Below are 15,682 nucleotides of genomic sequence, written 5' to 3'. Positions count from 1 at the left end.
GGTTTTATTGATGGACATACTCCAGTTCAAGCATGAAATGTTTACATTTTATATCCTTTCCAATATTTCTATATTAACATCATAACTTACAACATGCCTATCCCATCCCTTTTTTAAAACATTTACTGCCTCCCCCCTCCCCCCCCTCCCCCCCTTCCCAGAAAATGAGAAGCAACAACCTCTGAATTTGAGCTTTATGATTGGGATATCTTACCTTCTATAAATGGTACATATGACCAGAGGATTTGTAATACTCACTTGCATATTTGCTCATAGCCCTGAGATGTGATCAGAACTTTTACACTGGACTCGTAAACGTCATTTATGTTTGACCAATGGGCCTGTATCTGGGGATCCTCAATACGACTGGCAAGGCTGTCAATAGTTCGAGCAGTTCTGAGGGGAAAAAAAGGGGGGGGGGGATTTTATTTTCATGCTCAGAGGTTCTCCCATCACATCATAGTAGGTATTAAGAAGGCAATGTCCTGGAACTCAATTGTGAACCATACTGATAATTATATAAGGATGATGCTTAATTGATCTATGTAAGAATAAATAAGGAATGAGAAGGAGAAATTAGGTCTTACCTGATAATTTTCTTTCCATTAGTCTTTCCTAGTATTCCAGAACCTATGGAATAGTTGTGTCCATCAACCAGCAGGTGAAAATAGAGAACTGAAAAACGGAGCCAAGACACCTTTCTATTGGCATCCAGTACAACTCCTCAGTATTTACATAGACAAGAAGTAAGGAGACACTCAGAACACATACAAAAACCTTAAACAACTCGCTAACGTAACACTAACCAGACGAGCAAACGTGTGAACCTCTTTCATCTCTGGACAACTTGTAGAGAGATAGGCAGGAAGCACAATTCAACATGACAGCCATTATTTGACCGATTACTCTGCACCGAATAAACATCTCAGAAATATTGGGTGGGCCTCTGGAATAGTGGGAAGGACTAATGAAAAGAAAATTATCAGGCAAGACAATTTCTACTTCTATTACATAGCTCACCACTATTCCAGCAATCCCTAGAGAGGGTGGGATACTGGCATCGCTGCCCTGAGGACTGAAGCCCCAAAACTGGCTTCCGAGCACACTGCAACGTCCACCATATAGTGCTTGGCAAAGGTATGCAGCTTTGACCACATCGCTGTCTTGCAAGTATCCACCAGAGACAGTAAGGTAGTCTCCTCCCAGCATGTCACTATGCGCCTTGCGCCCACAAAGCCTGAGGAGCCTACTGACACAATTGTCTTCTTCAGCCACCTAGCAACTTGAAGCACATCGAGAAGCTTCAAGGAAGAATACTGAGCATCTTCATCCTCTCTGTAAAAGGATGGAAGCTTCACAGATGGTTTGAGATGAAATGCTGATACCACTTTCAGAAGAAAGGAAGACCCCCACCTCTGAAAAGCAAAGAAAGGGATCCCAAAGAGAGCCTGAAGCTCTGAAACCTTACATACTGACACAACAGCCACCAAGAACCCTGGCTTTAGCGTAAGATCTTCAAGACGGCCCTCCAGAATGGCTCAAAAGGAGGCTTCTGAAGAGCCCAAAGGACTAAATTAAGGTTCCATTCTGGATAAAGCATACGAAAGGGAGGCAGCAAGTGGCCTACTCCCTGCAAGAATTGAATGATATCCAGGTGAGCCGTAAGAGATGTCTGTAGTTTACCCCTGAAACAGGCCAAAGCCACAGCCTGAACTTTCAGAGAACCCAACGCCAATCTACTACTACTACTTAACATTTCTAAAGCGCTACTAGGGTTACGCAGCGCTGTACAATTTAACATAGAGGGATGGTCCCTGCTCAAGGAGCTTACAATCTAAGAGACAAGTGAACGGACAGTGCGATAGGGGCGGTCAAATTGGGGCAGTCTGGATTTAGTGAATGGTAAGAGTTAGGTGCCGAATGCAGCATTGAAGAGGTGGGTTTTAAACAAAGACTTGAAGATGGGCAGGGAGGGGCTTGGCGTAAGGGCTCAGGAAGGTTGTTCCAAGCATAGGGTGAGGCGAGGCAGAATGAGCGGAGCCTGGAGAAATGTTAGGATGTGCTGGATCTGAGCAGAGAAGGGAGTGAGCTCAGAACACCAGTCCTCGAACATCCTCCACAACCTTGCATATGCCATGGATGTAGAGCGTTTCTAAGCCTGAAGCAATGTAGCAATGTAGCAATGTCCAAATCAGAATAACCTTTTCATTTCAACTGAGCTCTTTCAATGGCCAAGCCATAACAGCAAAGGGGCACAGATCCTGCATGAGCACCAGACTTGCAGGCCGTGTACCTGCGGAAGACAGAGGACCCACGCCACCAGTCTAATCAGCTCCGCATACCATGGCCTCTGTAGCCAATCTGGGCCTACAAGAATTATTTAATCCCAGTGCAATGCAATCCTTTTCTTCATCACATGGCCTACCATGGGCCAAGGAGGGAAGAAATATAGTAGATGTGTCTCCAGCCAGGGCTGCAGTAGATCACTGATCCCCATTGAGCCTAGTTCTTTCCAATGGCTGAAGAACTTGGGCACTTTAGCATTCCTTTTTGTCACCATCAAGTCCAGAAGCAGAGAACCCCATTGATCCACTATCTGCTGAAAACCCTGGCTAGCTAGTTCCCATCTCCTGGATCCATGGACTGCCTGCTGAGAAAGTCCACCTACATATTCAACGACCCTGCGATATGAGCTGCTAAAAAGCAGAGAAGATTTTTCTCCATCCAACTCAAGAGGGAGGCTGCCTTCACCACCAATCGGACAGCTGTGGATCCCAATTTGCTAGTTGTGTAAAGCATTCCGCATTGCCCTGAGCTCCAAGCAATTTATCGACCACTGAGACTTCCATCTAGGTGCCCTGTGCCAAATAGAACTTGTAATGAGCTCCCCAACCAGACTTGCTGGCTTCCATCATTACCACCTCCTATTGTGTTATCAGAAACAGAGCTCAAACTGTTAAATTCCTGGGCAATAACTACCACTGCATACTTCATCTGGCAACCACTGTCCAAGAAAGATGAAGGTCATACTTCTGTGGCACCATTTCCATCACCACTGTCACTGACCCCAGTCCCTGGGCCTGCCTTGATCAAGGAGAAGACAAGAACCAGCTTCGACCTCGTGTTCTACAGGAGGAAGATCCTCTCCCATACTGTGCCTAACAGAATGCCCAGATACTCCAGTGTCTGAGAATGACTTAGTCTGCTTGTCTCAAAACTGATCACCCAACCCAACGATTGCAGAAGACGGACAATTTTGTCCATCGCCGCCACACTGTCCAAATAGGATGGCACATGAAGTCGGCCACCACCACCACCATAACCCTTGGTAAAGTTCTTGGAACCGTGGCAAGACCGAAGGGCAAAGCCTTGACCTGAAGTGACAGCTCAGCACCACAAAACACAGAAACCTCTGATGCAGTGGCCATATGGGTATATGAAAGTACGCCTTCTTGAGATCGAGGACAATGAGAAATTCTCCTGCTCTAAACCAAGGCTATGACCGCTCTTGTCTCCATACAAAAAGCAGGACACTCGGAGGCAGCGGTTTAGACCTTTGAGATCTAAGACTGGACCGAAGGTCCCTTCCTTCTTTGGGACAATGAAGTAGATGGAGTATCTGCTTTGTCCCTCTATTTGTTCTGGAGCACCAGCGAAGAATCTACAGTGGCCTGAACCTCGACTGCCTTGGTTCCTTTCTATTCTGGATATTTATTTCCTGCTACAATCAGTAAAGAAGCTAAGCGGATTACATAAAATTCAACACACACAAGAGATACTGACAGCCCTACTATATTATTTATCCAAACATTTACTAAAAAGATAAGCCTTCAACAATTTATGAAATCGTAAATAGCCAAAAAGTGTTCAAACTTGTTCCGGTATATTATTTCACAGTTTGCTAGCTTAATAAATAAAAGACCCATCAAGAACTATTTTGTAATGAACTTTTTTTAACAGACAGAAACCCCAGCAAAAGTAGAGTAGAACCAAGAATTCTTCCAAAAGGCTGGATAAACTAATATATTAACTGTGGACGAAGAGAAGAATAGTCCCCCTGTAAGATTTTAAATACAGTACAAGTAGTCTTAAAATTGATCTGTGCAGAAACTGGTAGCCAGTGCAGGCTTTAAAGGAGACTGCAAGGAGAGGACCGACCAGGTGGGAGAACTCAACTTTTAACCTTCTGTAAGAATATCCAGAACCCATTGGTCTGAGATGATTTTGTCCCACTCCTCCTGAAATTCCTGAAGATGATGCCCTCCCACCGGAGGAAGAGAAGAGTGGACCAGACTCTCATCACTGTGAGGCTCTGGAGGAATTGGGCACGCTCTAGCAGAGGACTTCCTGTCCGTACAAAAGGAAGATTGGCCTGCCTGAAAGCGGGATTTCTGACCATATTGCCGATGACCAGGCCAGTACCGTCTTATGTCTCAAACTCAAGATCGAGAGCCCCCTGACCAGAGGCTTTCAGCTTATCCTACTGCAACCGCTGTGGCTTAGTTTTCCCAATAAGAACACAAGCATTGCCATACTGGGACAGACCGAAGGTCCATCAAGCCCAGCATCTTGTTTCCAACAGTGGCCAACCCAGGTTATAAGTACCTGGCAAGATCCCAAAACAGTACAATACATTTTATGCTGTTTATCCTAGAAATAAAGCAGTGGATTTTCCCAGTCCAGCTTAATAATGGCTTATGGACTTTTCTTTTAGGAAGTTATCCAAATCTTTTTTAAACCCCACTAACCTAACTGCTTTTACCACATTCTCTGGCAATAAATTCCAAAGTTTAATTACACATAGAGTGAAGAAATATTTTCTCTGATTGGTTTTAAATTTACTGCTTTGTAGCTTCACTGCGTGCCTCCTAGTCCCAGTATTTTTGGAAAGAGTAAACAAGCGATTCATGTCTACCCGTCACACTCATTATTTCATAGACCTTTATATCTCATCTCCCCTTAGCCGTCTTGGCTGAAGAGCCCTAGCTGCTTTAGCCTTTCCTTATAGAGAAGTCATCCCATCCCCTCTATCATTTTTGTCACCCTTCTCTGTACCTTTTCAAATTCCACTATATCTTTTTTGAGGTGCAGTCGCACCATAGAGCAATACAAAGGCAATATAACTGTCTCATTTTTGTTTTCCATTCCTTTCCTAATACCACTTAATATTCTGTTTGCTTTCTTAGCCGCCACTGAACACTGAGCAGAAGGTTTCAAAGTATGATCAATGATGATACCTAGATCCTTTCCTGGTCGGTGACTCCTAATGTGGAACCTTGTATCACGTAACTATAGCTTGGATTCCTCTTTCCCATGTGAATCATTTTGCATTTGCTCACATTAAACGTCATCTGCCCTTTGAATGCCCAGTCTTGTAAGGTCCTGTTGCATTTTTTCACAATCCTCTTGCGATTTAACAACTTTAACTTTGTGTCATCAGCAAATGCAATTACTTCACACGTTATTCCCATCTCTAGATTATTTATAAACATGTTAAAAAACAGTGGTACCAGTACAGACCCCTGTGGAACCCCACTATCTATCCTTCTCCATTGAGAATACTGACTATTTAACCCTACTCTTTGTTTTCTATCTTTTAACCAAGTTTTTAATCCACAATAGAACGACTTTCCAATTTCCTCTGGAGTCTTTCATGAGGCGCTTTGTCAAATACCTTTTCAAAGTCCAGATACACAATAAATGACCAGCTTGCCTTTATTCACATGCTTGTTCACCCCTTCAAAAGAAATGTAATAAATTGGTGAGGCAAGATTTCCCTCCACTAAATCCATGTTAGCGTTGTCTCATTAATCCATGCCTATGTATAATGCTCTATAATATTTTGTTCTTTATAATAGTCTCTACCATTTTGCCCTGCACCAACGTCAGGGTCACCGGTCTAATTCCCAGATCACCTCTGGAACCCTTTTTAAAAATCGGTGTTACATTGGCCACCCTCCAATCTTCCGGTAGCATAGTTGATTTTCACAATAAATTAATATTACTAATAATAGTTCTGCAAGTTCATTTTTCAATTCTATCAGTACTCTGTGACGTATACCATCCAGTTCAGGCGATTTGCTACTCTTCAATTTGTCAAATTGCCCCATTACATCTACCAGGTTTACACAAATTTGATTCTGTTTCTCTGTCTCATCAGAAGTGAATACTAATTCTGGCACTGGTAAGTCTCCCACATCTTCCTCGGTGAAGAACGAAGCAAAGAATTCAATTAATCTCTCTGCCAAGTTACTGAGATGATCTCCAAATAGCCACTCGCACTGAAAGGGCAGTTTAACTAGATGCGACTGATGCTGCATCTGCTGCCCAATGCCACAAACAGAGTTGCCAACATGCCATGACAGCAAACTCATTTGGCTATATTTTGACCATTGTCCAGGAGCAGCCCAGTCATAAATAAAGTTGAGACAATTGGCAATATTATATGACAGGTTAGCCAGTAGAGTTCAACCAAATGCACTGTCTCCGATTGAGGACTGGTCAAAGCAGTAGTGTGAGCAGAAGATATGAAGCAAAGAACAAGTTGCTACTGCATAAAGAGAAGAGACAGGGCTAAAATTCATGCATGTATCCCGTAATACCAGACATATTGAAAACCCATATTTTCAGGGCTCATCAAGAGACAGGCAGCACAAACATACCTGCGTCTAAGGAAGATGTGCTTTGCTTGCTTGATAATCTTTTCTAGGAGTCCTTCACTCTGCTGTAAGGAGTTGATTTCATTTTTATCGAAAGCCTGAGGGCCCGCCAGTCGCATTCTCTTGGGGCCAAAAGGAGCGCTAGCAGGATGTGGCATCATTGAGCTACTTAAGGTCTGTTTGTGAAACTGCAAAGAAAGAATGGAGACATATGAAAGAAAGCTGCATAATGCACAATGAAGCTCAGGAAGGAGGAGTATTGCAAGCTGGTACGTTTTGTCATGTTTATGGAATATATTTCATTGTTAAGAATAAATGCATTTTAGAAAAGCAGAGTATATTCCTTTACTATGCATGTGTGAAATTTTAAGTTCTTTTTGGGTCAATAGAACACTGCTACAAGGCTAATTTTTGTTTTCTCCCCACCGTTCCCCAATAAATTATCTCTCATCATTATTCAATTTCAGAGGCTTATTTCTTTCTCCTCCACCCCCCCCCCCCCCCCCCCCCCCACCAAAGACCTTGCCTAAATCTACTTTCTCTACTTCGCAATGAAAAGTGTTGCAATCTATTTTGGGATTGTCCCACTGGAACTTTTTAAAATGTAATAGAAAATAAATCAATTTTTCTAAAAGCATTTGGCTATCTGATGTAATTTGCCCCAACAGAAACGAGCGTACTAGTCCATCAGTCACAATGTACTACCTCTCTAATCAGCTGGTGCAAGTTGTGCTCCAGGACATAGAGATGATTTTCTGCACTCTGCTTCTCTGAAGGTTTTTGATATTTCTTGTCATTTGAGGAGTGACAAAAGGAAATTGATAGTTGTAAACCTGTAAGCAGAGAGGGCAAAATAAGTTTAAGACAGGTCCAGGGCAGCCCCTTCTGCACCCCTTCATGTGAAGGCCCTATTTCAGCAATGCATCTCGAGCAGAGCATTCTTACAACCATTATATAGTTTGGCAATGGCCCACCCTGCCAAGACACTGGAACAGAGCTGGCTTTTCTAATAAACAAATCTTGGCAGTTGCTCAGGGTGTTGCAATTCAGCGAATGCTACATACCTGTAGAAGGTATTCTCCGAGGACAGCAGGCTGATTGTTCTCACTGATGGGTGACGTCCACGGCAGCCCCTCCAATCGGAATCTTCCTAGCAAAGTCCTTTGCTAGCCCTCGCGCGCATGCGCGGGCCGTCTTCCCGCCCGAAACCGGCTCGAGCCGGCCAGTCTCGTATTGTAGCAAAAGAGAAACAAGGGAAGACTCAACTCCAAAGGGGAGGCGGGCGGGTTTGTGAGAACAATCAGCCTGCTGTCCTCGGAGAATACCTTCTACAGGTATGTAGCATTCGCTTTCTCCGAGGACAAGCAGGCTGCTTGTTCTCACTGATGGGGTATCCCTAGCCCCCAGGCTCACTCAAAACAACAACCATGGTCAATTGGGCCTCGCAACGGCGAGGACATAACTGAGATTGACCTAAAAAATTTACCAACTAACTGAGAGTGTAGCCTGGAACAGAACAAACAGGGCCCTCGGGGGGTGGAGTTGGATCCTAAAGCCCAAACAGGTTCTGAAGAACTGACTGCCCGAACCGACTGTCGCGTCGGGTATCCTGCTGCAGGCAGTAATGAGATGTGAATGTGTGGACAGATGACCACGTCGCAGCTTTGCAAATTTCTTCAATGGAGGCTGACTTCAAGTGGGCTACCGACGCAGCCATGGCTCTAACATTATGAGCCGTGACATGACCCTCAAGAGCCAGCCCCGCCTGGGCGTAAGTGAAGGAAATGCAATCTGCTAGCCAATTGGATATGGTGCGTTTCCCTACAGCCACTCCCCTCCTATTGGGATCAAAAGAAACAAACAATTGGACGGACTGTCTGTGGGGCTGTGTCCGCTCCAGGTAGAAGGCCAATGCTCTCTTGCAGTCCAATGTGTGCAGCTGACGTTCAGCAGGGCAGGAATGAGGACGGGGAAAGAATGTTGGCAAGACAATTGACTGGTTCAGATGGAACTCCGACACGACCTTTGGCAAGAACTTAGGGTGAGTGCGGAGGACTACTCTGTTATGATGAAATTTGGTGTAAGGGGCCTGGGCTACCAGGGCCTGAAGCTCACTGACTCTACGAGCTGAAGTAACTGCCACCAAGAAAATGACCTTCCAGGTCAAGTACTTCAGATGGCAGGAATTCAGTGGCTCAAAAGGAGGTTTCATCAGCTGGGTGAGAACGACATTGAGATCCCATGACACTGTAGGAGGCTTGACAGGGGGCTTTGACAAAAGCAAACCTCTCATGAAGCGAACAACTAAAGGCTGTCCTGAGATCGGCTTACCTTCCACATGGTAATGGTATGCACTAATTGCGCTAAGGTGAACTCTTACAGAGTTGGTCTTGAGACCAGACTCAGACAAGTGCAGAAGGTATTCAAGCAGGGTCTGTGTAGGACAAGAGAGAGGAGCTAGGGCCTTGCTGTCACACCAGACGGCAAACCTCCTCCACAGAAAGAAGTAACTCCTCTTAGTGGAATCTTTCCTGGAAGCAAGCAAGACGCGGGAGACACCCTCTGACAGACCCAAAGAGGCAAAGTCTACGCTCTCAACATCCAGGCCGTGAGAGCCAGGGACCAGAGGCTGGGATGCAGAAGAGCCCCTTCGTCCTGCGTGATGAGGGTCGGAAAACACTCCAATCTCCACGGTTCTTCGGAGGATAACTCCAGAAGAAGAGGGAACCAGATCTGACGCGGCCAAAAAGGAGCAATCAGAATCATGGTGCCTCGGTCTTGTTTGAGTTTCAACAAAGTCTTCCCCACCAGAGGAATGGGAGGATAAGCATACAGCAGGCCCTCCCCCCAATCCAGGAGGAAGGCATCCGATGCCAGTCTGCCGGGGGCCTGAAGCCTGGAACAGAACTGAGGGACTTTGTGATTCACTCGAGATGCGAAGAGATCCACCAAGGGGGTGCCCCACGCTTGGAAGATCTGGCGCACCACTCGGGAGTTGAGCGACCACTCGTGAGGTTGCATAATCCTGCTCAACCTGTCGGCCAGACTGTTGTTTACGCCTGCCAGATATGTGGCTTGGAGGCCCATGCCGTGACGGCGAGCCCAGAGCCACATGCTGACGGCTTCCTGACACAGGGGGCGAGATCCGGTGCCCCCCTGCTTGTTGACATAGTACATGGCAACCTGGTTGTCTGTCTGAATTTGGATAATTTGGTGGGACAGCCGATCTCTGAAAGCCTTCAGAGCGTTCCAGATCGCTCGCAACTCCAGGAGATTGATCTGTAGATCGCGTTCCTGAAGGGACCAGCTTCCTTGGGTGTGAAGCCCATCGACATGAGCTCCCCATCCCAGGAGAGACGCATCCGTGGTCAGCACTTTTTGAGGCTGAGGAATTTGGAAAGGACGTCCCAGAGTCAAATTGGGCCAAATCGTCCACCAATACAGGGATACGAGAAAACTCGTGGACAGGTGGATTACGTCCTCTAGATCCCCAGCAGCCTGGAACCACTGGGAAGCTAGGGTCCATTGAGCAGATCTCATGTGAAGGCGGGCCATGGGAGTCACATGAACTGTGGAGGCCATGTGGCCCAGCAATCTCAACATCTGCCGAGCTGTGATCTGCTGGGACGCTCGCACCCGCGAGACGAGGGACAGCAAGTTGTTGGCTCTCGTCTCTGGGAGATAGGCGCGAGCCGTCCGAGAATCCAGCAGAGCTCCTATGAATTCGAGTCTCTGCACTGGGAGAAGATGGGACTTTGGGTAATTTATGACAAACCCCAGTAGCTCCAGGAGGCGAATAGTCATCTGCATGGACTGCAGGGCTCCTGCCTCGGATGTGTTCTTCACCAGCCAATCGTCGAGATATGGGAACACGTGCACCCCCAGCCTGCGAAGTGCCGCTGCTACTACAGCCAGGCACTTTGTGAACACCCTGGGCGCAGAGGCGAGCCCAAAGGGCAGCACACAGTACTGGAAGTGACGTGTGCCCAGTTGAAATCGCACATACTGTCTGTGAGCTGGCAGTATCGGGATGTGTGTGTAGGCATCCTTCAAGTCCAGAGAGCATAGCCAATCGTTTTGCTGAATCATGGGGAGAAGGGTGCCCAGGGAAAGCATCCTGAACTTTTCTTTTACGAGATATTTGTTCAGGGCCCTTAGGTCTAGGATGGGACGCATCCCCCCTGTTTTCTTTTCCACAAGGAAGTACCTGGAATAGAATCCCAGCCCTTCTTGCCCGGATGGCACGGGCTCGACCGCATTGGCGCTGAGAAGGGCGGAGAGTTCCTCTGCAAGTACCTGCTTGTGCTGGAAGCTGTAAGACTGAGCTCCCGGTGGACAATTTGGAGGTTTTGAGGCCAAATTGAGGGTGTATCCTTGCTGGACTATTTGCAGAACCCACTGATCGGAGGTTATGAGAGGCCACCTTTGGTGAAAAGCTTTCAACCTCCCCCCGACCGGCAGGTCGCCCGGCACTGACACTTGGATGTCGGCTATGCTCTGCTGGAGCCAGTCAAAAGCTCGCCCCTTGCTTTTGCTGGGGAGCCGAGGGGCCTTGCTGAGGCGCACGCTGCTGACGAGAGCGAGCGCGCTGGGGCTTAGCCTGGGCCGCAGGCTGTCGAGAAGGAGGGTTGTACCTACGCTTACCAGAAGAGTAGGGAACAGTCCTCCTTCCCCCCAAAAATCTTCTACCTGTAGAGGTAGAGGCTGAAGGCTGCCGGCGGGAGAACTTGTCGAATGCGGTGTCCCGCTGGTGGAGATGCTCTACCACCTGCTCGACCTTCTCTCCAAAAATATTGTCCGCACGGCAAGGCAAGTCCGCAATCCGCTGCTGGAGTCTATTCTCCAGGTCGGAGGCACGCAGCCATGAGAGCCTGCGCATCACCACACCTTGAGCAGCGGCCCTGGACGCAACATCAAAGGTGTCATACACCCCTCTGGCCAGGAATTTTCTGCACGCCTTCAGCTGCCTGACCACCTCCTGAAAAGGCTTGGCTTGCTCAGGGGGAAGAGCATCAACCAAGCCCGCCAACTGCCGCACATTGTTCCGCATGTGTATGCTCGTGTAGAGCTGGTAAGACTGGATTTTGGCCACGAGCATAGAAGAATGGTAGGCCTTCCTCCCAAAGGAGTCTAAGGTTCTAGAGTCTTTGCCCGGGGGCGCCGAAGCATGCTCCCTAGAACTCTTAGCCTTCTTTAGGGCCAAATCCACAACTCCAGAGTCATGAGGCAACTGGGTGCGCATCAGCTCTGGGTCCCCATGGATCCGGTACTGGGACTCGATCTTCTTGGGAATGTGGGGATTACTTAGTGGCTTGGTCCAGTTCGCAAGCAATGTCTTTTTTAGGACATGGTGCAAGGGAACAGTGGACGCTTCCTTAGGTGGAGAAGGATAGTCCAGGAGCTCAAACATTTCAGCCCTGGGCTCGTCCTCCACAACCACCGGGAAGGGGATGGCCGTAGACATCTCCCAGACAAAGGAAGCGAAAGACAGACTCTCGGGAGGAGAAAGCTGTCTTTCAGGAGAGGGAGTGGGATCGGAAGGAAGACCCTCAGACTCCTCGTCAGAGAAATATCTGGGGTCTTCTTCTTCTTCCCAAGAGGCCTCACCCTCGGTGTCAGACACAAGTTCACGGACCTGTGTCTGCAACCTCGCCCGGCTCGACTCCGTGGAGCCACGTCCACGATGGGGGCGTCGAGAGGTAGACTCCCTTGCCCGCATCGGCGAAGCTCCCTCCGCCGACGTAGTCGGGGAGCCCTCCTGGGAGGTGGCCGCAGTCGGCACCGCACGCGGTACCGACGTCGGGGACCTCACCCCGGGCGATGGGCCAGCCGGCGCCACGCTCGACGGTACCGGAGGCGCAAGCACCGCCGGTACCGGAGGGGTAGGGCGCAACAGCTCTCCCAGAATCTCTGGGAGAACGGCCCGGAGGCTCTCGTTCAGAGCGGCTGCAGAGAAAGGCAGGGAGGTCGATGCAGGCGTCGACGTCAGAACCTGTTCCGGGCGTGGAGGCTGTTCCGGGCTGTCCAGAGTGGAGCGCATCGACACCTCCTGAACAGAGGGTGAGCGGTCCTCTCGGTGCCGATGCCTGCTGGGTGCCGACTCCCTCGGCGACCCAGAGCTCTCGGTGCCGACGCGGGGAGGAGACCGGTGTCGATGCTTCTTCGACTTCTTCCGAAGCATGTCACCGGAGCTCCCCGGCACCGACGAGGAGGACGTAGAATCCATCCGTCGCTTCCTCAGGGCCGAGGTCGAAGCAGGTCGATCCCGGGGGGGCTGTACCGCAAGAGCCCTCAGGGTAGGGGGAGACCCACACGAAGGCTCACCGCCACCAGCAGGGGAATGGACAGCCCTCACCTGCACTCCACCCGATGCACCACCGTCCGACGACATCAGGAGACGAGGTCCCGGTACCACCGACGTCGATGCAGCTATCCGATGTCTCGGCGCCGATGCAGAGGGTCGATGCCTCGATGCACTCGATGCACTGGCGGCCAAGGATGAAGGTCTGGACGCTGATGACGTCGATGCACACGATGACCCCGGTGCCGATGCCGACGAAGAGCCCGAGAACAAAACGTTCCACTGGGCCAATCTCGCTACCTGAGTCCGCCTTTGTAACAGGGAACACAGACTACAGTTCTGAGGACGGTGCTCGGCCCCCAGACACTGAAGACACGAAGAGTGCCTATCAGTGAGCGAGATTACCCGGGCGCACTGGGTGCACTTCTTGAAGCCGCTGGAAGGCTTCGATGTCATGGGCGGAAAAATCACGCCGGCGAAATCAAAATCCGAAATGACGAATTTGGAGCACCAAAACTTTAAGGGAGAAAAATCTCGACCGAGGCCGAAAAGAGGCCTACCCCGACGACGAAAGAAAACTTACCGGGGCAAAAACTGGAAACACGGGAAGGGGCAAACGAAACCCGAGGGGGTTTCCGGAGCACTTCCCAAACAAATTAGAACTTTTCCGAAGAAAAAAAACACGTCTATTTTAAAACGGACGCGCGAGGTCGACTCTCCGGGGCTCGACACGACAAAAACACAGCCGTACCGAGTGCGGACGAAAGAAGACTGGCCGTCTCGAGCCGGTTTCGGGTGGGAAGACGGCCGCGCATGCGCGGTGCGCGCGGGCGCGTGAGGGCTAGCAAAGGACTTTGCTAGGAAGATTCCGATTGGAGGGGCTGCCGTGGACGTCACCCATCAGTGAGAACAAGCAGCCTGCTTGTCCTCGGAGAATGAAAGTATATCACGCAAGAATTACCCAGCTCACAAGAATGTCCTTAATTACGTTTATGATCAAGGGTATTTAAAGATATTTATTGCATGGTATAGGATCCTTCAGATTCTCCTATCACCACCACACAGGCTAATATTGTGAGCCAGGCACTTTTTATGGTGGGTAGGTATTCCTCATTTGATCCACAAATTTTAATACCAATTAATACCAGTTAAATCAATATTTTTTTCTTATATTTTTTTCTATTTATTTCTTTTTGTTTCTTTTACTTAAGCATAAGCACTTAGCTTCTATCTGTAGCGTCACCCAGGACTCCTTCATCAAGATACTTTAAAAATGCTGTTCATTCATCTCGGAGATCTCATACCTGGTATTAATTGGTTTCGGGCGGGAATGTAAGGGGAGATGAGGGTAGAGAGGTAGCGAGGGGCAGCAGACTGAGTGCATTTACTGCATTCTTGTTCATCAGCTTCCTGGGAAGATATGTCATTGTGCTCACTCACTAATAATCTGTATCCCAGTTGGTCATGTGGAGGAAAGGCTAGATTTTGTACCCCTCATTTCTTGTGGAATTGTTGTGGGAAAAAGAAGGCAGAGACATGACTTGTAGAATACCCTTGATCATAAACGTAATTAAGGACATTCTTGTGAGCTGGTAATTCTTGCGTGATATACTATGATACCCCCTCTATTAAAATAATGATACCATATTTTTGGGCAATTCTGAAAGTAGCACTGGAGGCTTCAATATGCACAACCCCACAGCGACCTGTGTAATGACTTTTTGACCAGTGTCAGCATTACCTTATGCAATGTCCGTGTAAGTAGGGCATAGTTTGGATGTTCTAACACCTTTGCTTCCGAGCAATAAAACAGACCAGAATCAATAGAAAATAAACCAATGTCTCCATAAATTATGCCTTCACAGGAATTCACACCTCCTTGGTAATCAGGAAGACATAGAACCAAACAAATCAAATTATATTACAGGCCAGTGAGTGGGAAAAGAATTCAGTTATTTAAACACAGAGAGGGACAAAAAGGGGACACACTATATGAGGGATATAAAATCACATGTCTGGTCTTACATGGGAGAATAGCAGAATAAAAAAATAGGCAAGCATTGTAATTGTTAACATGTACCAATTTGTACCATTCCCTTTGAAATACATTATTTCACACCTACGAAGAAGGCTGTGTGTTTCTTACAGCCCGAGTGATGCGCCCGAGATGATCCTTACTTATTTTTTCAGTTATACCTATTGGAAAAATTGGAGGCTGTCCAAGCAATATAACAATATACAAAACACCACAATTTCACTGAAGAGCCCATGCAATGATCCACCACCAACCCAATCCCAGTGGCATTTCAAACATCAATCCATCATGTATTATCAGAACCAGCCAGAGTTAATTTTGACCCAAATAATCAATAACCAGGGCTGTGGAGTCCCTATACCAAACCTCTGATTCTGACTCCTCTATTTTTCTACTATATGACTCCAACGTGGCTATTATGTATAGTAAATCTAAGAGAAATTTGATTAAATACAGAAACACAGGATATTTCTTTGTGTACAAAATTGGGCCTAATAAACCACATAACATCTGAACAAGGAACCTGAAGAAAAATATAAAATTATAAATGTACCATATATTATAATGCTGTACGTTTTTATTTTGAAGCTGGAGTTGGACTTTGTAAAAAATGTACCGACTCCGACTCCAAAATTGCTTCCGACTCCACAGCCCTCTCCTATAACCACAGAAAGGCGGTATAAAGTC

At 47.8% G+C, this 15,682-nt stretch overlaps 1 protein-coding gene across 1 annotated transcript in view; it reads right to left on the bottom strand.

The window, feature by feature from the left end:
* MED17 (mediator complex subunit 17) overlaps positions 1 to 15,682 on the bottom strand; it is a 72,464-nt gene that overhangs the window by 22,548 nt on the left and 34,234 nt on the right. Inside the window, exons 7-9 of the mRNA XM_030200192.1 lie at positions 7,365 to 7,492; positions 6,663 to 6,847; positions 259 to 396 (exon numbers count right to left, since the gene is read on the bottom strand). Coding sequence (XP_030056052.1) covers positions 259 to 396; positions 6,663 to 6,847; positions 7,365 to 7,492 — 451 coding nt within the window. The remainder of the gene's footprint in view (positions 1 to 258; positions 397 to 6,662; positions 6,848 to 7,364; positions 7,493 to 15,682) is intronic.

Source organism: Microcaecilia unicolor, chromosome 4 (assembly GCF_901765095.1).
Source record: "Microcaecilia unicolor chromosome 4, aMicUni1.1, whole genome shotgun sequence".
Classification (NCBI taxonomy): domain Eukaryota; kingdom Metazoa; phylum Chordata; class Amphibia; order Gymnophiona; family Siphonopidae; genus Microcaecilia; species Microcaecilia unicolor.
Note: the sequence above shows the minus strand (reverse complement) of the source record. Positions and strands in the feature narration are given on the sequence as shown.